This window comes from Mustela erminea, chromosome 14 (assembly GCF_009829155.1).
Source record: "Mustela erminea isolate mMusErm1 chromosome 14, mMusErm1.Pri, whole genome shotgun sequence".
In the NCBI taxonomy this organism is placed as follows: Eukaryota; Metazoa; Chordata; class Mammalia; order Carnivora; family Mustelidae; genus Mustela; species Mustela erminea.
This window is the reverse complement of record NC_045627.1, coordinates 66,734,253-66,756,087: the sequence shown is the minus strand read 5'-3', so window position 1 is coordinate 66,756,087 and position 21,835 is coordinate 66,734,253. Positions and strand designations below refer to the sequence as shown.

At 38.6% G+C, this 21,835-nt stretch overlaps 1 protein-coding gene across 5 annotated transcripts in view; it reads left to right on the top strand.

The window, feature by feature from the left end:
- The window catches only part of PCGF6 (polycomb group ring finger 6), a 31,322-nt gene extending 10,761 nt beyond the window's left edge, over positions 1-20,561 (top strand). The window contains exons 8-10 of one of the 5 annotated variants that reach the window (XM_032311881.1): positions 6,537-6,635; positions 14,193-14,279; positions 19,353-20,561. In XM_032311881.1, coding sequence (XP_032167772.1) covers positions 6,537-6,635; positions 14,193-14,279; positions 19,353-19,409 — 243 coding nt within the window. In that variant the 3' untranslated portion in view covers positions 19,410-20,561. Of the gene's footprint in view, positions 1-3,531; positions 3,582-6,536; positions 6,679-14,192; positions 14,280-19,352 lie in introns of those variants that run through there. The other 4 variants (XM_032311882.1, XM_032311884.1, XM_032311886.1 and 1 more) reach the window with 4 other exon arrangements.
- The last annotated feature ends 1,274 nt before the right edge of the window (positions 20,562-21,835 follow it).

The window sequence follows — 21,835 nt, the reverse complement described above, 5'->3', positions numbered from 1 at the left end:
TTTAAAGATTTTATTTATTGGGGCACCTGGGTGGCTCAGTAGGTTAAAGCCTCTGCCTTCGGCTCAGGTCATGATCCCAGGGTCCTGGGATCGAGTCCCACATCGGGCTCTCTGTTCAGCAGGGAGCCTGCTTCCCTCCCCTCTCTCTCTCTGCCTGCCTCTCTGCCTACTTGTGATCTCTGTCTGTCAAATAAATAAATAAAATCTTTAAAAAAAAAAAAAAAAGAGCTATAACTAGAATTGTTAAAATGACAGAATAAAAAGAAAAACAGTAATATTGCCAGTCTATTAACTAAGAAAGTTTAAGACTGTTTCAGCAAAGTAAAAATCATCACAAAATGCAGAATTAATAGAACCATTTGTTTCTGAAAGAGGTTCATCTCACAGATATAAGGCCTTCAAATTAATAGCTGTATCATCCATTAAAACTGAAAACTTCATGTCTCAAAACTATGGGAGAATAGTATAATCAAACTCCTATATACCTATCACCTAGCTTTATCAACTCAAGACCAAACTTGTTTTAAATATACCACACCCATTTCCCACTGCAACTACTTCCTAGCGGCCATTCCCCAGATTTGTTTTGGCGCAAACTCCAGACATATTTCATTTGTAAACACTTCAGTATATAGCCCTAGAAGATAAGAGATCTTTTTAAAAAACATGATACCATTATCATACTTTGAAATTCCTTGATACCAGAAAATATCTAGTAAATCTTCAAATTTCACGAATTGCCTCCATTTTCTTACCCAGCAGAAAATGATTTCATTGTTTTTAGGGCTGTCATTAAAGAAAGAAAAATAAAACAAAGTTTTTGTGGAAAAAATAAAATAGAGGGAGAAAGAATCCTAAGCAGGCCCCTCATGAGCTGGATCTCATGACCCTGAGATCATGATCTGAGCCAAAATCAAGGGTTAAGTGCTTAAACTGACTGAGCTACCCAGTCACCCCATTAATTGTGAAAAATTTTAAACATAGTGAAAAGTAGAACCTCCCTGTGTCCCATCACCCAGCTCTCCCAATTAACTAATGGCCAATTTTATTTCTTCTATACCTCTGTCCATTTCCCTTCTAGTATTTTTCTGAAATAAATCCCCAGCATTTGCCACTCCATTTGTAAATATTGCAGTATTCTTAAAAGACGAGTCTCTTTTTTTATGACAAAGTGTCATAACCAAAAAAAAAAAAAGTTACTTAAGTGTCAGTAGATAATAAAGTGATAATAAAGTGGCAGAGATAATAAAGTGGAGAGATCAGAGATAATAAAGTGGCAGAGCTATTCTAGATTAAAGGAGATTACAGAAACATGACAACAAAATGCAGTGTGTGAGCCTTCAGGACATAAGAACAATTTTTAAAGGATATTACTAGGGCAATTTATAAAGGAATTTGGACTTTTTAGATGATTGCGTTGTATTAATGTTAAATTGCCTGAATACTCCTTATACTTCCTGTTAATTATATTGTAGTTATATAGGAGAATCCCTTTATTCTGAAAAGATAATTGCGAATATGTTTGGGGTAAAATACCTGTCTTCAAATAATTCTCATGTGGTCCAACAAAACATTAACATGCACTTATACATACATACATATAAATTCAAAGAGATAAAATGAATATAGCAATATACTAACAGTTCACAAACTAGGTGAAAGCTATCTGGGTTTTCCTGGTACTCTTACAATGTTGTAAGTTAGTCATTTTTCAAAAGGTTGGGGATGGTGAATGAAAAAGTTTTAATGATTTCTTACTGTCCAATATCTACCCAGTGTTCAGAATTTTAAATTGTCTCAATCACAGTGGGTGTTTTCTCTCCCTTTTTTCTCTAACACTTTAAATCAGGATCCAGGTAAAGTTCACATATTGTGATTGGTTGATAAGTCTTCAAATCTATAGGTTTTCCATTTCTTTTTTCTTTTAATTCATTGTTGAAATTGAGTCTTTTTGCTACAGTTTTCTACAGATTAGGTTTTTGTTTTTTTTTTTTTTTCAGATTGGGTTTTGATGTTGCATTGCCCCAGTATAATTTAGCATGCATTTCTGTCTTCTGTATTTCCCATAAACTAACTGGTAGTTAAGTCTGAGTGTTGATCAGAAAGGTTTGATTTCAGGGGAGCAAGGCTGCTTCATAGCCTTCACCAGCCCAACTGGTGGTGTTTCTTTCCATCTAGAGTCACAGAATATCTGGTTGTCTGGGCGTTTTTATAATGTTAGCAGCCATTGGTGCTCAATGACTAAGCCCATTAACTAAATAGGGTTTGGAAAATGATGCTATCATTCCTTCTTTTTTATTTTTAAGATTTTTTAAAAATATATATTTTTTTAAGATTTTATTTACTTATTTGACAGAGAGAGACACAGTGAGAACACAAGCGGGGGGAGTGGGAGAGGGAGAAACAAGCTTCCTACGGAGCAGGGAGCCCTATGTGGGGCTTGATCCCAGGACCCTGGGATCATGACCTGAGCTAAAGGCAGATGCTTAACGACTGAGCCACCCAGGCCCCCCAGATTTTATTTTTAACTAATCTCTACACCCAATGTGGGGCTTGAATTTACAACCCCAAAATCAAGGATCACATGCTCCACCAACAGAGCCAGCCAGGCGCCCCTATCATTCTTTCTTTTATTAGTTGAAATACTTCTATAAAGAGAAACTTCCCTTTGTCTGTTTGGTTAGTCAGTGGTATAGTTTATATAGGAAAAGCAGGATAGATGCTTGATTCTTTCCCTTTACTTACCAAGTCCAAAGTAGTGAGTTGGTTCATTAGCATACTGTAGTCATGACCACGAATAGGTTTTGTTGTTTTTGCTTTTACTTTAATATGAACTCATGAATTTAAAGATATTTGTGATTTAAACCCATTTCATTAAGCCTTTCATCGACTCCCTGCTCAGTGGGGAGCCTGCTTCTCCCTCTCCTGGCTCCTGTTCTCTGTCGCTATCTCTGTCTCTCTCACTCTCAAAAAGACTTTAAAAATCTTTAAAAAAATTTTTACTTCTAAAAAAAATAAATAAGCCCATTTCAGTTTTTTCCTTTATTGATGTTCAAATTGTCTTTCTTCGATATCATAGTCTGTAATATTTTCTTGCTATCTGATATGACGAGGTGTTCCATGCTCAACTTGTACCTCTGTTGACCCCCAGACATGGAATTAGTCCTTTCTCCAAGGTGTCCTGGTTCCTTTTGGTGGTTTTTAAAAATCAAAGTCTGGCTACCAAGGGTTCATCCAGCTACTGGGTTCTTAACTGTTTCTAGGCCTTTTCAGTTGACAGAGATGGAATTTTTTCAAAGTAAAATGTAATTATGAGTTGATACCATCTTTTTAAAAGCTCTTTTTAGGAGTATGCATTATCTAAAGCAAGAAAATAACCAGATGTCTTTTAAATCTCCCTACAGATCCTAAACTATCTTACTCAACTTTATCAACTTGACCTTTTGTGCTATAGATGGCAGGGAAGACTGCTGTCAGTTAATTTCAAAGAAGTGTAATTCTGTGGATTTTTTTTTTCTTATTTATTTGCAGATGGTAGGAGGCTGTTAGGTGTAGCAGAAAAAAATAAGTTGACTATGTAGGTAAGAACTGGTTTTAGAGCCTTTTTTTTTTAAGAGTTTATTTATTTATTTGACAGAGATCACAAGTAGGCAGAGAGGCAGGAGAAAGAGAGGAAGGGAAGCAGGCTCCCCACCAAGCCGAAGGTGGAGGTCAATCCCAGCACCCCGGGACCATGACCCAAGCCAAAGGCAGAGGCATTAACCCACTGAGCCACAAAGGCACCCCTGGTTTTAGAGCTTTAAATGAAAAACAAAGCAAAAGACAAATTATTTTCTTAAAAACTGGATGTGAATTATATGGGGGGAAAATCCAGTTACCTTCTGAACCTGGGGCATGAGGACTAAGGTTAGCCACCCTAGCTTTGAAAGCCCAGACCAGTTTTTTTTTCCAGGTATTGGCACATGTCATACTTCTGTTCTGGATTATATAAACAGTACAGTATTTATAACTTTAGCTAAGATGGATTAATTTTAACGAACACCTGGGGTAAGGTGCTCACCAGGAATTTAGAAATAAGGGAAAATGGACTGTCCTCTGCTGGTATACCAGAGGTAAGCCCAGGAAATTAACCTTCAGAAATGCACCGGTTGCCAGACAGACGTAGTTAGATAATTCAGTAGCGGCTTCCTAAGGAACTTGATGGGATTCTCATTCTCATCAGGCACTGCCACCTGCAATGAGGTATTTTCTTGGGGACTGCACCGGTGGGATGGCTCTTCCTCCTCCTCAGTGAGACTGCCTTAGCTTTGTGAGATGATTCCTGTACCTCCATTAAAAGAACATGAAACTTGGCCATTTTTGTCTAGTTTATATCAATATCCCATGGTGATTATTAAGCCCTCTATAAGAGTCCAGTTCTTTTACATTAAGAGTAAAATGGTCACAGTACGCAGGTAGTAACTACATGTCAGGAATTAATAGGTATCTGCATCCATTAACTCACTTTCCTCTTGATAAATATAAGAGATGTAATAGATGCTATTATCTCTTTTACAAATGGGGACAGAAAGGTTCCGCAGTTTGCATACAGACTTATAGCTAGAAAATGGCAGAACCCCAAGACCTATAGCCAAGCAGTCTGTTTCTGGAATGTCTGCACTAAACACTCAGGCTATCTGCTACATACACTGTGGTAAGAAGGGATAGCTTTATTGTTTATTTGTTTGTTTGTTTGTTTTTGAGATAGCTTTATTGTAAGGAAAGATCTTCAGAAACCAAACTACGTGTAGGAAAGCTGAGCGCTGTTATATGGAGCAAGTGTTTGCCTGACCTGTCTAGGTCCTCTGGTAGTCATTCTGGGCTCCATCTCCTTCAGTTTTGAAAAACACTGCTCATGTTTTCCTAAAAGGTAGCCTTTTAGTTCTGATTACATCAGCTTTTTGTTTGTATTAGATAGTAGGCTCCTTAAAAATTGCCTCAGAGACAGAAGTAGCTGGGTAAGCATTAGTTTCTGCTCTAAAACCCCGATGCCTCTCTACCTATCACGTTAGACCATTGAATCAGACTCCAGCCACATATGTCTCGATATTAATCTTTTTATTTTCCACTTAAAAAAAGAAAACCCTTGGCGCATGGGTGGCTCAGTGGGTTAAAGCCTCTGCTTTCGGCTCAGGTCATGATCCCAGGGTTCTGGGATCGAGCCCCACATCGGGCTCTCTGCTCAGCAGGCAGCCTGCTTCCTCCTCTCTCTGTCTGCCTCTCTGCCTACTTGTGATCTCTGTCTGTCAAATAAATAAATAAATCTTTAAAAAAAAAAAAAACCCTTTACTAAAAAAAAGAAAACCCTTTATTATGGAAAATTTCGTACTTATACAAAACTAGACAGAATAGTAAAATGAATGCCCATGTATACAACTCTGCTTCAGTAATTATAAACTGATAGCCAATCTCATTTCATCTCTATCTTCACCACTTCTCATGCTTTTATTTTTTATTTTTTTTTTTAAAGATTTTATTTATTTATTTGACAGACAGAGGTCACAAGTAGGCAGAGAGGCAGGCAGAGAGAGAAGAGGAAGCAGGCTCCCCGCTGAGCAGAGAGCCCGATATGGGGCTCGATCCCAGGATCCTGAGATCATGACCCGAGCCGAAGGCAGCGGCTTAACCCACTGAGCCACCCAGGCGCCCCACTTCTCATGCTTTTAAATCAAACCCCAGACTCTGTATCATTTTTGTCAGTAAATAGATTTATTTCTAAAAGATATGGACTTTTTACAAATATAATAATGATACTCCAATTTTAAAAATGAACTTAATCAAATTCCTTAATCAAATATGTGCATACTACTTAAATTTCCAAGATTATCTCATGAAAATTGTTCTATAGATTTGTTTTTTTTGGTTTTTTTTTTAAGATTTTATTTATTTGACAGACAGAGATCACAAGTAGGCAGACAGGCAGGCAGTGAGAGAGGAGGAAGCAGGCTCCCTGCTAAGCCCCAATGTGGGGTTTGACTCCAGGACCCTGGGATCATGACCTGAGCTGAAGGCAGAGGCTTAACCCACTGAGCCACCAGGCGCCCCTATAGATTTGTTTAAATCAGGACCCACGTAAGATGCATACATTGTAATTGGTTGACATATCTCTTAGTTATATTCCTTGTATCTTTTTTAGTCTAGAAGTTTGTCCTCCTTTTTTTTTTTTCTTTGAAGTTTTTTTGTTGAAGAAACTAGATTGTTTCAGACATAATTTAGTCTTAGGTATTCTTTCTCTGTCACTAAATTTTATTCTAAGTTTTATTTTTGATGAGGTATTAAAATAAACCAGTAAGCCTTTCTATTAAAAAGTATTTATGTACTTTTCAGAGAGGGGAAGCTAAGCAAAAATTCTTTTTTTCTTTGATAGGTAAATTAGCTCAAATTTCATAGTAGTTTTTCTCATAAATCTGTTAAACATCTTTGCTATAAAATTTGTTTTATTTATATGTTTTATGCATATTTATTCTGAAAATATTTATTTATGTTTATTTATGTAGCCCTTGGAGAAGAAGTTTGTCCGAGTTTCAGGAGAAGCAACTATTGGGCATGTAGAAAAATTCCTCAGAAGAAAAATGGGTCTTGATCCAGCTTGTCAGGTAGAGTACATGTGTGTGAAGGGACAGATAAAGTTGTGAGATCACCTGTAGCATATTGAAGAAAGAGCTGTCTCTAGGATTTCATGCCAAGGCTTTTGTTTTAGGATATGTAGATATTGTAAATGTTCATCAAATATTGGTACAGTGATTCTAGCCCCTATTGAATCACATTTGACTGCTTCTCGCTGCTACTGATAACCACCTGTAAGTGTCAGAGAAAAGCTGAAGATAGGAGCCTCAGTTCCCCTCTTTGGTACTTGCATAACAGATTATCTGTTAGTCATCCACTTCTCTTTAGAGGGCATCTTTTTTTTTTTTTTTTTTTTTTTTAACGATTTTATTTATTTATTTATTTATTTTTTAAAGATTTTATTCATTTATTTGACAGACAGAGATCACAAGCAGGCAGAGAGGCAGGCAGACAGAGAGGAGGAAGCAGGGTCCCCGCTAAGCAGAGAGCCCAATGTGGGGCTCGATCCCAGGACCCTAGGATCATGACCTGAGCTGAAAGCAGAGGCTTTAACCCACTGAGCCACCCAGGTGCCCCAGATTTTATTTATTTATTTGACAGACAGAGATCACAAGTAGGCAGAGAGGCAGGCAGAGAGATGTGGAGGAAGCAGGCTCCCTGCTGAGCATAGAGCCCGATGCCGGGCTCAATCCGAGGACACTGGGATCATGACCCGAGCCCAAGGCAGAGGGTCAATCCACTGAGCCGCCCAGGTGCCCCATCTTTAGAGGACATCTTTACAGAAACTGGCTCCAAGACACCTAGAAAAGTGAAATAGCTGTCTAATATGAGCCCTATTTGGTTTTTGAGCAATGGAAAATAAGCTCCCTACCCACCCAAAAAAAAAAAAAGAAAGAAAGAAAAGAAAAGAAAATAACCTCCCATTCTGGCTATGTAATTTGTTCTTGTTTTAAGGTGGGAACTCAAACCTCATGTATTGTTGAACATAACATAGAATGAGGGCCAATAACAATGCACATAGTTTTCCTTTTTTTTTTTTTTTTTAAGATTTTATTTATTTATTTGTCAGAGGGAGAGAGCAAGCACAGGCAGACAAAGTGGCAGGCAGAGGCAGAGGGAGAAGCAGGTTCCCCGATGAGCAAGGAGCCCGACTCGGGACTCGATCCCAGGATGCCGGGATCATGACCTGAGCCGATGGCAGCCGCTTAACCAACTGAGCCACCCAGGTGTCCCTAGTTTTCCTTTTATTTATTTATTTTTTTAAAAATTTTATTTCTTTATTTGACAGAAAGAGATCACAAGTAGACAGAGAGGCAGACAGAGAAAGGTGGGGAAGCAGGCTGTGGCTGAGCAGAGAGCCTGATGCGGGGCTTGATCCCAGGATACTGAGATCATGACCTGAGCTGAAGGCAGAGGCTTAACCCATTGAGCCACCCAGGCGCCCCCCTTTTTTATTACTTAAATTTTAAAGGGGTTTTTCTTATTATCCATTATGTGTAAAATTTCATAAAATAATTTTTATTTAAAACCCCTATTTGCTGTTAATTCAACTAACATATTTTAAAATTGGCTGAAAATTTGATAGTGTTTTTAGTACTGGTATTTGTAGGTACGAAATAAATGTCTAATCCAGAGAAATATGACTTCTCTTACTGAGTTTGACATAATGCTGACAGTATCTCCTGGCAACTAAAAACTGGAATGACTTATCTGTAACTTTGTAGCCGTAACTTGCTTGATTATTCCTCATCTTTTAGACAGAGAAAGGTAGCTGCTTAGAGACCTCTGGACAAAGAACTGTGAGTGATCCCATAATAGTCTATTATTTCTAAAAACAGAAGTCAGAAGACTTGCACCTGATTATATAGAATATCTAAGAAGAACTACTCAAGAGGGCTTTATTAGGATATAGATGATTTCTTCTATGGCTAGATACTGATCAGTACACAATTAGCATTTAGAAAAGTTTCACATTGGTGTTTTAAGAAATGCAGTTGCAGGGCGCCTGGGTGGCTCAGTGGGTTAAGCCGCTGCCTTCGGCTCAGGTCATGATCTCAGGGTCCTGGGATCGAGTCCCGCATCGGGCTCTCTGCTCAGCGGGGAGCCTGCTTCCCTCTCTCTCTCTCTCTGCCTGCCTCTCCATCTACTTGTGATTTCTCTCTGTCAAATAAATAAATAAAATCTTAAAAAAAAAAAAAATGCAGTTGCAGGACACCTGAGTGACTTAGTTAAGTGTCTGACTCTGATTTTGTCTCAGGTCACAATCTCAGGCTGTGGGATGAGCTCAGTGCTGGGCATGGAGCCTGCTCTGTGGGCTCATTGCTGGGCTCTGTGCTGGGCGTGGAGCCTGCTTAAGATTCTCCTTTGAGGAGCCTGGGTGGCTCAATTGGTTAAGCATATGCCTTCAGCTCAGATCATGATCCCAGGGTCCTGGGATTGAGTTGGGCCCTGGGCTCCCTGCTCAGCAGGGAGCTACTTCTCCCTCTACCTGCCACTCCCCCTGCTTGTGCTCTCCCTCTATCTGTCAAATTAAAAAAAGAATAAAATATTTTAAAAAGAAAAAAAAAAATTCTCTCTCCCTCCCCTGCCCCTCCCCTTCACCCCCTCTAAATTGCCAAATTGGCTTTACTATGTAAAAATGTGGGGTTTTTTTTTCATATCATAGAATTCAAGGCTTTTAGCATTTTGAGATAAAATTATATGAAATCTGTTTCAACATTTAATTTTTTCTGTCAGTTCTTAGCTCTCTAGGTAAATATTTCTTTCCTATTCAGGTAATCTACTAGCTGATAACATTCATAATTTACTGTTTCACCAAAATGTTGAAATAATGGAACAGAGAATTATCAGATATGCAGATATTGTGAATAAAGTTGTTTAGACTTTCCAAATCCAAGAGAGAATAAACAAGAGTTGAACTTCTAATATGAGCAGAACATTGAACTAGTTAGCCGTTAATCAAAATAAAATGCTCGGCCAACCCAGTCACTTGAGCCTGCTGTGCTGACCTTCTTTATTATTCCCAAGTAGGAAATGTGTGCTTTGTTTACAGATATGTGACATTCACTTATGGTTATTCACCAGTGGGTATGGATGGGACTATAGAACTGTTAAATGCTAAACTACCTTTAAAGTTATTTGTGGCACATCAGAATTAAAAAGGAAGATAATTCTGAAAAATAATAAAATACAGATCATGTATTCTTAAGAGATTTAAGTTAGTTCAAAATTACAAATCAGTTATTGTCTGAATAGATTGCATCACTTAGAGATCTCAGTGCCTCTGGATTAACTGTGGTTGAGGTAGTGGTGTTTTGAACTCATTTATGTCTTTTTTTTTTTTAAGATTTTTTATCTATTTGACAGGGAGAGACACAGCTAGAGAGGGAACACAAGCAGGGAGAGTGGGAGAGAGAGAAGCAGGCTTCCCGCTGAGCAGGAGAGCCCAGTGCAGGGCTCGATCCCAAGACCCTGAGACCATGACCTGAGCCAAAGGCAGAGGCTTAACCCACTGAGCCATCCAGGCACCCTTATTTTTATTTTGTTTTATAATTATTCTTGTGTTCCTTTGTACATTGTTTGGTCTTAGATCTTACTTTGCTTTTATGAAATGAGACTTAGAGAATAAACATCATATTGATCACTAAAAATTCTTTATATAAAGGAAGTGATACTAGATTTTGTTTTTAATCCTGCCATAATTAATTATATCTTAAAAGATAGGTTATTATTATTATTACTTATTTACTATATGACTTTAACCTTGCTATTAAACTGTTTCCAAATCAATTTTCGAACAGACTGTAATGTATCATATGGTGTATCCCTGCCATTTACTTATTACCTATTGATATTAAACTGAGCATCAATGTACTTGGCCGTAAGAATACAAAGATGAGACAGAAAATTGATGCCACCTAGGGGTTCGGTTGTGTGGGAAAGATGTACAGTACAACAACTGAAAGAGAGTAGGATATGGTGAGTGCAACGAGAGCACAACAAGAGTGAACGATTTAACTCTGGAGGAGTCAAAGAATGGACTTGAAGGGTACATAGGAATTTACTAGACAACGAAAAAAGAACTTTCTAGAAAAGAAAAGAACAAGTGTGGTACTAGCTTATTCAGTGAAAAATCCTATTCTGAAACCTGTAGTGTGATCTTGCTTATAAAAACAAAACAAAAAACAAACGAACAAAAAACAGGTTTTAAAAATAAATAAATAAAAAGATACAGGTTTTTCTTGCCTTAAGACTACCCTCACATTCTGATTTCTGCTCTGAGATTCAGAAATATTATAGTTATCCTTTCTGAGAGTTGATATGCCTGAGGGTAGAAAGATTGTACAGGAAAAGAGTTAATAAAGCCAGCTTGAAGCTGCTGTCTATAGAAGGACCTGCTTACACATTAGCCCTTGCCTGGCATCTAGGAACTTGGCCTGCAAAAAGTTCACTACAATAACAGGGAAAGTGCCCTAACTGATAAGGGTGTTACTCTGTGCCTAGACTGTATAAACAGTGGTCTGTGATGAATACGAGCTTTCCTTTGGGGAGTCTGGTTGCTAGGCAGAGAATGCCAACATGAACAGCTCTCAGTAAAAATCTATACTCCAAGCTTCAAATGGGCTTCCCTGGGTAGAAACGTTGTACAAGTTGCTTGCATTTCTAGTGCTGGAGGAGTGCTGTGGATGTATCTTTTCCTAAACTGAGGTGACAGTGGGGTGTGCATAGCAAGCCTGTGCATGAATGTGCCCAGACTCCACCTACATCATTCACCCTTACTGATCTGGCCATGTACCCTTGCTGTGTTTCATGAGTCCATCTAGCAGATTACCAAAAATGTGGATCATGTTTGTGGGTACTTCAGAGATCCAACTGTTTGAGAGTGGTAATTTATGAAATATTTACAGTCAGGTGACTTTTAAAAATCAGTCTGTAAAAAAAAAAATCAGGGGTGCCTGGGTGGCTCAGTGGGTTAAGCCGCTGCCTTCGGCTTGGGTCATGATCTCGGGGTCCTGGGATCGAGTCCCGCATCGGGCTCTCTGCTCGGCAGGGAGCCTGCTTCCTCCTCTCTCTCTCTCTGCCTGCCTCTCTGCCTACTTGTGATCTCTCTCTGTCAAATAAATAAATAAAATCTTTAAAAAAAAATCAGTTTGTAAAATTGGAATCAATTTAAATGTTTATCTAGGGAATGGGTACATAAAATATGATATATTCATACAGTGTAACACTATGTGGCTATTTTTTTTTTAATTTTATTTATTTATTTGAGAGAGAAAGAGAGCACAAGCCAGGAGGAGAGGCCGAGGGAGAAGCAGACTCCCCACTGAGCAGGCAGCCCAACACAGGACTCGATCCCAGAACCCTGGGATCATGACTTGAGCCAAAGGCAGGTGCTTAACCAACTGAGCCATCCAGGTGCCCCCACTGTGTAGGTATTAAAGAGAGAGCTAACTGTGTACTTCAAAGATATCCATGGCATATGAAGGGTTTTTGTTTTGTTTTTTAAATAAGTTGTAGAACAATCTGTGTGGTATAATCCCATTAAAAAAAGAAAAAAAAAACCCACATGGTCACATAGATCTAGGGCTGTGCACATCAAAATGTTAGTAACTGGCCAACTTCTGGGGGTTAAGATTAAGTTGAAAAATATAGTAACCAAACCATTAATGTGGTTTGACCATATGGTGAAGCTCACGAAGAGTGATGGCCCCTGGGTTGCTGAATACTAAATCAGAACATGGCGATCGTTTCCAAGTTCTTTAATTTTTCGTGGACCTAAGTTCTGTGCTCAAGCTACACTATCACTGCTTTTAAGTCATTTTGCAAACAAGTATTGCTCAGCCAATTTTGAAACTACTGAGTGTGAAACACAAAAGTTGATACTAACTGGTGTTTATGCATTATGATATATAGCTTGGGTGTTGACAAACTATAACCCGTGGGTCAAATGTAGCCTGCCATCTGTTTTTATAAATAAAATTTCACTGAACACAGCCCAAATAAGCTGTTGTCTTGCTGTATAGTGGCAGATCAAGTAGATACGACAGAGATCCTACAGCCTACAGAGCCAAAATATTTATTATCTAGCCTTTTATAGAAAAAGTTCACCAACCCCTGATACGCACGTAGGCTTTAGAGAAGAATAGACCGGGGACAGACCTGGGTTTAGATCCGGACTTTCCTAGTTGCTAGCTTTGTGACCTTAGGGAAGTTAAATGTCTTCACCTCTTAGTATTCCTGTCTGTAAAATGGGAATTATAATACCTAGCGCATAAGAATGAAGATTAAATGAGATCACATGTCAGGTTATGTGGTATAATATACGGTATACATAGTGGCTTCTCAGTGAAATGCAACTGCTTTCACTGCTCTTGCCATCCATGCTTAAGGTTTTAGGAAGATTAACGTGTTGGCAGTATGTGCGATTTTTAGAGTAAACAGAATTTGAAAGTAGAAAATCTGGTTAGGAGGTGGTGTGGTTTCTGCTTTAAGCCTCGGGGCAGCAGCTGAAAGGATAATATGAACTCTAAGAGGTGTTGGAGGGTGGGGAGCCGTAAGGACTTGGTGACTGATCGCATGTAAGAAGAAAGGGAAAGAAATAAAAGGCAGAGGTGATACTCTATTCAGGGTTAGAGGACAAGGAGAAATGTCATGTCATAAACTAAACAGGGGTATTAGGAGATGCAGCCAGTGAAGGGATCTATGCTAATAAGACATTGAGGACCTGACCCCATTTTAAGGCAATAGCAGGACAAAGAAAGACTGAAAATTGCATTTTTGCCTTAGGAAGTAAGTATACTAGAATCTTTCTAACATATAGCATATAACTATACAACAACATTATTTCTAGAACATCCAGTGTAAAAATAGATTTATCTTGGGGCGCCTGGGTGGCTCAGTGGGTTAAGCCGCTGCCTTCAGCTCAGGTCATGATCTCAGAGTCCTGGGATCGAGCTCCACATCGGGCTCTCTGCTCAGCAGGGAGCCTGCTTCCTCTTCTCTCTCTGCCTGCCTCTCTGCCTGCTTGTGATCTCTGTCAAATAAATAAATAAAATCTTAAAAAAAAAAATAGATTTATCTTAGAGCTTTGATATTACTAAAGGACTAAAACAATCCTAAGATATTGCATCCATAAGATAGATCCCTCAGTGTGTACTTAATGTTAAGGTTAGACTCTCCATTGTTGGAAAATTAGATATTCCTTATAAGGGAATTATTCAAATAACTAGAGATTTTCTTTTTAAGTATTGTATACCTATTTAATCATTTTATCATAGAACTTTAAAAAAATGTATCTTCCTGTGCCACCTTTATGCTGAATATATCAAATGTGATTTTACTTGTTCTCAGAGTCAAGGAAATCATTTTGAGTATCTGCTGTACTGTGCTATTGTCCTGCAATGTCTCCTAATGCTCCTTCCATTTTATTTTTGTAGCAAGTTTCTAAAATCTGTCTTGAGAGTGTTTTATCAGTCTAAAATAAAATAGCAAAATCTAGTCTGGAAATAATTACATTGGTTTTTCTTAATTTTTTCATGCAGTTTTTTGAAGCAGGAAAGCAATTTGATACTCTTATTTGCCCATAGGTAGATATCATCTGTGGTGATCACTTGTTGGAGCAGTATCAGACTCTAAGGGAAATTCGACGTGCAATTGGTGATGCAGCTATGCAGGTAGCCCTTCCACTTTATCATGCCTATGCCCGCAGAGAAGCTATTCAATGAAAAATATGTTAACAGCATTGCTTGGACTGTAAATAGTAAAGCTAATATTTATCAAATGCTTCCTGTGTGTCAGGCACTTTTCTAAACAATTTATATGGTTTAGCTCTTTTGTTCCTCCTATTTCTACCTTTTTGCGTGGCCATGTTTTTATCTCTCTTTGGTGTTCATCTAGGAGTGGAATCACTGGGTTGTATGGTAACTCTGTGTTTAACCTTTCAAGGAACTGTTAAGACTGTTTCCAAGCAACGTCACCATTTTATAATCCCACCAGCAGCGTATATGGGTTCCAGTTTCCCTCGATCCTTGCCAGCACTTACTACCTATTTTTTTTATTACAGCCATCCTGTTGGGTGTGCAGTGATGTCTCATTGTAGTTTTGATTTCATTCCCTGGTGACTAATCATGTTGAGGATCTTTTCATTGTTTATTGGCCATTTTTCTATCTTCTTTAGAGAAATTTCTATTTAGATCCTTTGTCCATTTTTAAAAACTGGGGTTTTTGTCTTTTTATATCGAGTTTTAAGAGTTCTTCATATGTCCTAAGTACTAGTCCATCACTATCAGATATGATTTGTAAAACTTTTCTCCCATTCAGTGGGTAGTCCTTTCATTTCCATTGTGGTGACCTTTGAAACACAAAAGTTTTTATTTTTTTATTTTATTTTTTTTAACACAAAAGTTTTAAATTAGAATGAAGTCCATTTTATCTATTTTTCCTTTCGTTTCTTCTGTGTTTGTTGTCATATCTAAAAACCATTGCCTAACCCCAAATCATAAATATTTGCAGCTATGTTTACCATAGATTAATTTTTTTTATTCTAGAATGTCATATAAGTGGAATCCTAGAACATGAACTCTTTTGTGTCTGGCATCTTTCATTCACCATACATTTTTTTTTTTTTTTAAGATTTTATTTATTTATTTGACAGAGACAGAGAGAGAAGGAATCCAAGCAGGGGTAGTGGGAGAGGGAGAAGCAAGCCTACTGCCAAGCAGGGAGCCCGATGCAGGGCTTGATCCCAGGACCCCAGGATCATGACCCGAGCTGAAGGCAGACGCCTAACGACTGAGCCACCCAGGCACCCCTCATTCACCATGCATTTTTTTTTTTAATATTTTATTTATTTATTTGACAGAGAGAGAGATCACAAGTAGGTAGAGAGGCAGGCAGAGAGAGAGGGGAGAAGCAGGGTCCTGGCTGAGCAGAGAGCCTGATGCGGGGCTCGATCCCAGGACCCTGAGATCATGACCTGAGCCGAAGGCAGAGGCTTAACCCACTGAGCCACCCAGGTGCCCCTCACCATGCATTTTGAAACTTATCCTGTGTCGTTGCATGTAGCAATCATACTACATGCTACTTGTTCCTTTTTATTGTTGCAAAGTATTTCAGTGTATAATATGCCATATTTTATTATTTTCCTATTCATGGACATGTGGGCTATTTCCAGCTTTGGGCTAATACAAAGGAAGTAGCTATAAACAGTCTTATACAAGTATATAATTTTTTTCTTTTCTTCCTCCTTGTCATCTTTTTTTTTTTTTTTTAATAAACATATATTTTTATCCCCAGGGGTACAGGCCTGTGAATCGCCAGGTTTACACACTTCACAGCACTCTCTTGTCGTCTTTTTTAACTAGTTTTTTTTTTTAAGAATATATGCTTTCACTTATTTTGAACAAATAATTAGAAGTGAAATTACTGGATCATAGGAAAGGTGTATGTTTTTTTGGTTTTTTTTTTGTTAGGCAGAGGGGCTGGCAGAGGCAGAGAGAGAAGCAGGCTCCCCGCCGAGCAAGGAGCCCATGTGGGACTCGATCCCAGGACTCTGGGATCATGACCCGAGCCAAAGGCAGTGGCTTAACCCACTGAGCCACCCAGGCGTCCCTGAAAGGTGTATGTTTTGTTTACAAGGAAACAACTGTTGTTTTTTTAAGATTTTATTTATTTATTTGACAGACAGTGATCACAAGTAGGCAGAGAGGCAGGCAGAGAGAGACGGGGAGGCAGGCTCCCTACTGAGCAGAGAGCCTGATGTGGGGCTCAATCCCAGGACCCAGAGATCATGACCTGAGCCAAAGGCAGAGGCTTAACCCACTGAGCCACCCAGGCGCCCCCTTTTTTATGTTTTGTTGTTGTTGTTTTAAGATTTATTTATTTATTTATTTGACAGACAGTGATCACAAGTAGGCAGAGAGGCAGGCAGAGAGAGAGAGGAGGAAGCAGGCTGCCCACTGAGCAGAGAGCCCAATGCAGGGTTCGATCCCAGAACCCTGGGATTGTGACCTGAGCCGAAGGCAGAGGCCCCAACCGACTGAGCCACCCAGGTGCCCTACTTTTTTTAATGCTTTTTAAAATATTTTATTTATTTATTTGACAGGAGAGAGAGAGAGTGTATTTGCACATGCAGGGGGAGTGGCAGTGGAAGAAGCAGGCTCCGCCTGATTCAGGGCTCAATCCCAGGACCTAGGATCATGACTTGAGATGAAGGCAGACACCTAACCAACTGAGCCACTCAGGCGTCCCTATTATATTTCATTTTTTAAAGATTTTATTTATTTATTTATTTATTGAGAGAGTGTGTGTGTGCAAGGGGGGAGGGAGAGAGGGCACCTCAAGCAGACTGTGCTGGCACAGAGCCTGATGCAGGGGTCGATCTCACAACCCTGAGATCACGTCCTGAGCTGAAATCAAAGGGGGGACACTTAACCAGCTGAGCCACCCAGACATCTGGAAAATTTTTATCATTTTAAAAAGAGATTTGAAACAAGACAAAGTGTTAATACTCAATAAAACTGAGTACTGGTTACAAAGGTGTTACATTAATCTTTGTACTTTGAAAATTTTTAAACTTTCAGAGAAGTCAGGAATAGTACAGTGAACATCCATCTGTGCTTTACCCAGATTCACCTGTTTTAACAGTTAGGATTGAATCTGGGAAACAGAGCCAGTATGAATGGGATAAGGAATTATATCTTAAAACATTTGTAGGGGCTGGTGAAGAAGTGTGTGAAAAGATAACTGCCTGTGCATTAGTAGTCATTGTATATCAAGAGGGCAGCAGTTTGTAGAAAAGATAGACAGAAAGTGGGGAATAGTGAGAATAAATTGGAGCCTGGAAGGAGAAATGGGCATGTGTGTCTCATCATTTCCATCTTCAGTGATATGTGGGATCTGAAGACAAAGCTGGTGGTTTGGGCCCAAAATTCAGAGAGGCTGAAGCTGGAGCTCTTGTGGGAGCAAGAGGAGTTAGCTGCAGGCGTGGCTACTGCCCTCTACCTACAATTCGAGCCAGTGTACCCCGAACGCTGTGTGTAAGCTGGACAGGCATCTGGTGCCCTGTGTTGACCTGAACGTAATGGCTTCTGCCTCCTTCCACTCTGCAAGTCTTGTTCAAATCTCTGCTGGCTAACTCAAAAGGGAAGGGAATTCTGGGACATATAGTTCCAGTTTGGCTAAATTGGCATACCAAAATGCAAAAGAACCAGCTAAAATGAAAAAAAGACTCAGAGTTAAGTCAGTGTAGATGTGGAGTGACTAGAATTTATATACGTTGGTAGTGGGATTGTGAACTGACCTCATCACTTTCGAATTCTGCTGGTAATATCTACTAAAGCCCACTCCCCCAGCAATTTGATTCCTGAGTATAGATCTAATAGAAATGAATATAGGGGTGCCAGGGTGGCTCTGTGGGTTAAGCCTCTGCCTTTGGCTCAGGTCATGATCTCTGGATCCTGGGATTGAGCCCCACATCAGGCTCTCTGCTCAGCAGGCAGCCTGCTTCCCCTCTCTCTGCCTGCCTCTCTGCCTACTTGTGATCTCTGTCAAATACGTAAATAAAAATTTTTCTAAAAAAAAAAAAGAATATTATGTCTACCACAAGACATGTACAAGATACTTTATAATACCTTTATTTGTGATAGCCACAAACTAGAAGCAACCCAGATGTGCAACAAAGAATGAGTAAAAAATTGTGGCATATACACGCAATTGAATACAGCTATCATATGCAGCAACAGGGAGGAATTGTACAGACTTAACAGTGAGCGAAAGAATATACAGTTGGTAATTATTATTCATGGATTCCATATTTGTAAGTTTGCTTACTTATTAATGTTTTATTTTAACCCCCAAATTAATACTAATAGCCATTTCATGGCCACTCACTAAGTTTTTCATAACTTTTTTTAATGGTATTTGGATTTTTTAAAGAAATTGCAAGTCTTATAATTTTGCTAATAAAATTTATATGTAATTGAGTATTGGAAAGATGCTCCAAGGCTGATTGTTCTATGTTGCAATATTACAGGTTATAATTATCCTTCCGTTATATAGGTACACTATAGGTGTGGAAAGTTTGTCAGAGTAGCAAAAGTAATTGGCAATACAATGATTAGGGACCATTAGTTTTTCAAACGGCTATCATTATTAACTTGAATTTTATGTGTGATTTACAAAGAAGGAAGAGGACTTAGTCACCTTTCTGTTTCTTTGAAAAAGTAACTGGCTTTTCCTTGAGCAACAGTTCTCTTATTTCCAAAAAGAAGATGAAGATGTATGAAATGTAATTATTTTTGCAATACAGCCAGCTTAGTGATGGAACGAAATGGTGTTAGGAATCAGTGGGGAAAAAAGTCTTGAAGTGGTTTGGATTGGAAAGTGAGAAGAAAAAAGGAAATCCATTAATCAGCCTGCCAGGGTTGTTGAGGAACAATACATATATGATGTAGAATCTCAGAAAAAGACAGTAACATTTCTCAAGCCCTTACTCAAAGCTACTGTATTCTAGGTGCAAAAGAGCATGTGTTACATACTGAAAAATCATTAAAAAGGCACACTGACAGGGAATGTTTGGTGATGAGGTGAATATGAATGAGCAGGTTTATTTATCTTGGACCCTTTATTTTTTTTAAACCAAAGAATTTCACATTAGTGTTGGGCTATGAAAAATAAGCCATATCTGACTTAATCATTTACAGACCTGGTTTTCAACTAACTGCAAAACATTTTTTTTTTCTTTTCAGGATGGTCTGCTGGTCCTTCATTATGGTCTTGTAGTTTCTCCCTTAAAAATTACTTGAAGATTCTAGCAGCATTAGGAGGAGGGAAACAAAATAAGGAGGCTTCTGCAGGATTGCATTTCACCAAAGATTTCCACAGAACATGTAATTGCGACCACTTTGTGCTGTTGGAGACATAACTTACTTATTTTCAGCACCAAGGTTCATAACATTTATAAGTACAATTTGGAATGACAGAATGCATCTGTTTTACTAGAGACTATATATAAAAAAGCATCCATAGCTCAGGGGGAAATTTTCAAAGCATTAAATTTTTAAATTCCTTGTGATTTCAAATACTTTGATGTTGATTTTGCTTCCTAATCTTTGAGGTAAATCGGTTACTGTTTTCTTCTTTGTTGAGCCATATTCCTTTCAAGTTGGTGGTTAGGATTTTGCCCTCTGGAATGGTATCGGTTGGATGGATGGATGGTCATCCTTTCGTACTGAAGACTCAAAGCCAGTCTTTGCTGAACTACAGAGTTTACCTCTCAGACAAAGACCAAAACTGTTGACCACTTTTGTATGTTACCATCATATTTTGAACTTGTATCTTTCATTTACCAGCAATACTACTACAGAGATGATATTTACTTCTAAAAGGGATGAATTATCATTCTGTGTGAAGAGACTATCTCCTGCAGGGTTTATTACCATAAGCCTTCAGTGTGCTAGAGACTTCTTTAACAGATCTTACAACAAGGGGTGCCTCTTTGAAACATTATTTTTATTCTTTGAATGTTAACTTGATTAACATTCATTTTATTTGAGTACATAGTTTGGTTGTCAGTACCTTGTAATGCCACTGCTTCTGAAAGTAATAAACTTGAGTGAATTTGCAAGTTTACAGAATACTTATTCATTGTTTCCTCAGTCAATTTAATGTTCATTTTCCCATTACTTTGTCACTGGGATAAAAAATACGGGTGCTTGAGAGTTCACTCACATGCAAAGATTTCAGTTTTAAATGTTATTTTGCCTAAAACTAGCATTGTGATGCTTTCTAAAAAATATATTTTATAGACCCTATTTCACTATAAAATTTCCAAGTCTGCACAGAAACAATTACAAATGAATAAGGTTTGGCAATTGTTTTGTAAAGAATTTGTGAATTGTATATAAATCTCTTCTAACATTTAATAAAAATTTTTAATAAAAATTTATTTTAACCTATTCTGAAATGTTTATATTTATTGTGGATTGAAGGAAAAATAACCAAAATTCTTTAAGAGGTGAGGCATCCAAATTAAAGTTAAACTGCCATCAAACAGATATTTTATAAACATCTTCACTGATTTGTTCCCTGAGAGTGGACAGAATAGCAACCATGGAGTTCATTGCCTCTTAAATGTTTCTTGCCCAAATTACTTACTATTTTTATTCTTGTCCCGCGTTAACATATCTGTGTCAGGGATCCCCAAGACTACCTTCAGGTTTAGTGGTTCACTGGAAGGACTCATTATATTTATCCTTATGGTTTATTACAGTGAAAGGATAGAGATTAAAATCAGCAAAGGGGAAAAGATGTATACTGCAGAGTCCAGGAAAAACCAGGCACAGGCTTTCAGTTGTCTTTTCCCCGTGGAGACACGGGGATGGTGTTTAATTCTTTCAGCAGTGATGTGTGACGGGATAAACTGTTGCCAACCAGAGAAGCTTACCTGAGCCTTAGTGTCCAGGGTTTTTCTTGGGAATCCTGCAGTGTCCATGATTGACTCAGCTTTTGAGAGTCCAGCACCCACTCAGTGGTCAAACCGATACAGCATATCCGGGGGCCCCAGGTATACAAAAATAGTCATTCACCATAAGTCACATTGTTAGGATAAACCGGTGTGGCCCAAGGTTTCAGGCATACAGACAGGATATTCCAAGGGCTCAGTAACATGGGAAAATACTATATATATATATATACATATAAAAATTTGTTTTTGGTAGATGAGTTTTTCTAGTAAAGTAGAATATTAAATGTAATTATTTGATAAACACTTATGCAATGAACAAAAAGAATTGATAAATTCTTGTTAGATGTGTGGATAAGATTAAAATTAAAGGGGTGGTCTGCTTCAAGGAAATCACAGCTTATGGCTACACACAGTTCTCAGAATCTTAGTAAAAGACAGTTACTGGTAAAATACTATAGGAGTCAAAAGAGGCACACCTGGGTGGCTTGGCTGAACATCTAGCTTCAGCTCAGGCCATGATCCCAAGGTCCTAGGATCAACTCCTGCATTGGGCTCCCTGCTCCTGGGGTCCAGCCCCATATGGAGGGCAGTGGGGTGCTCAGCAGGGAGCCTGCTTCTCCCTCTCCCTCTGCCATTCCTCCTGCTTGTGCTCTCACTCTGTCAAATAAATGAAATCTTAAAAAAAAAAAAAAAATTCACAAAAGAGCTCTACCTCTTCTAATTTTGCTCCCTCCAGACTTGACCTCCAAAACCCCAGAGAATTAA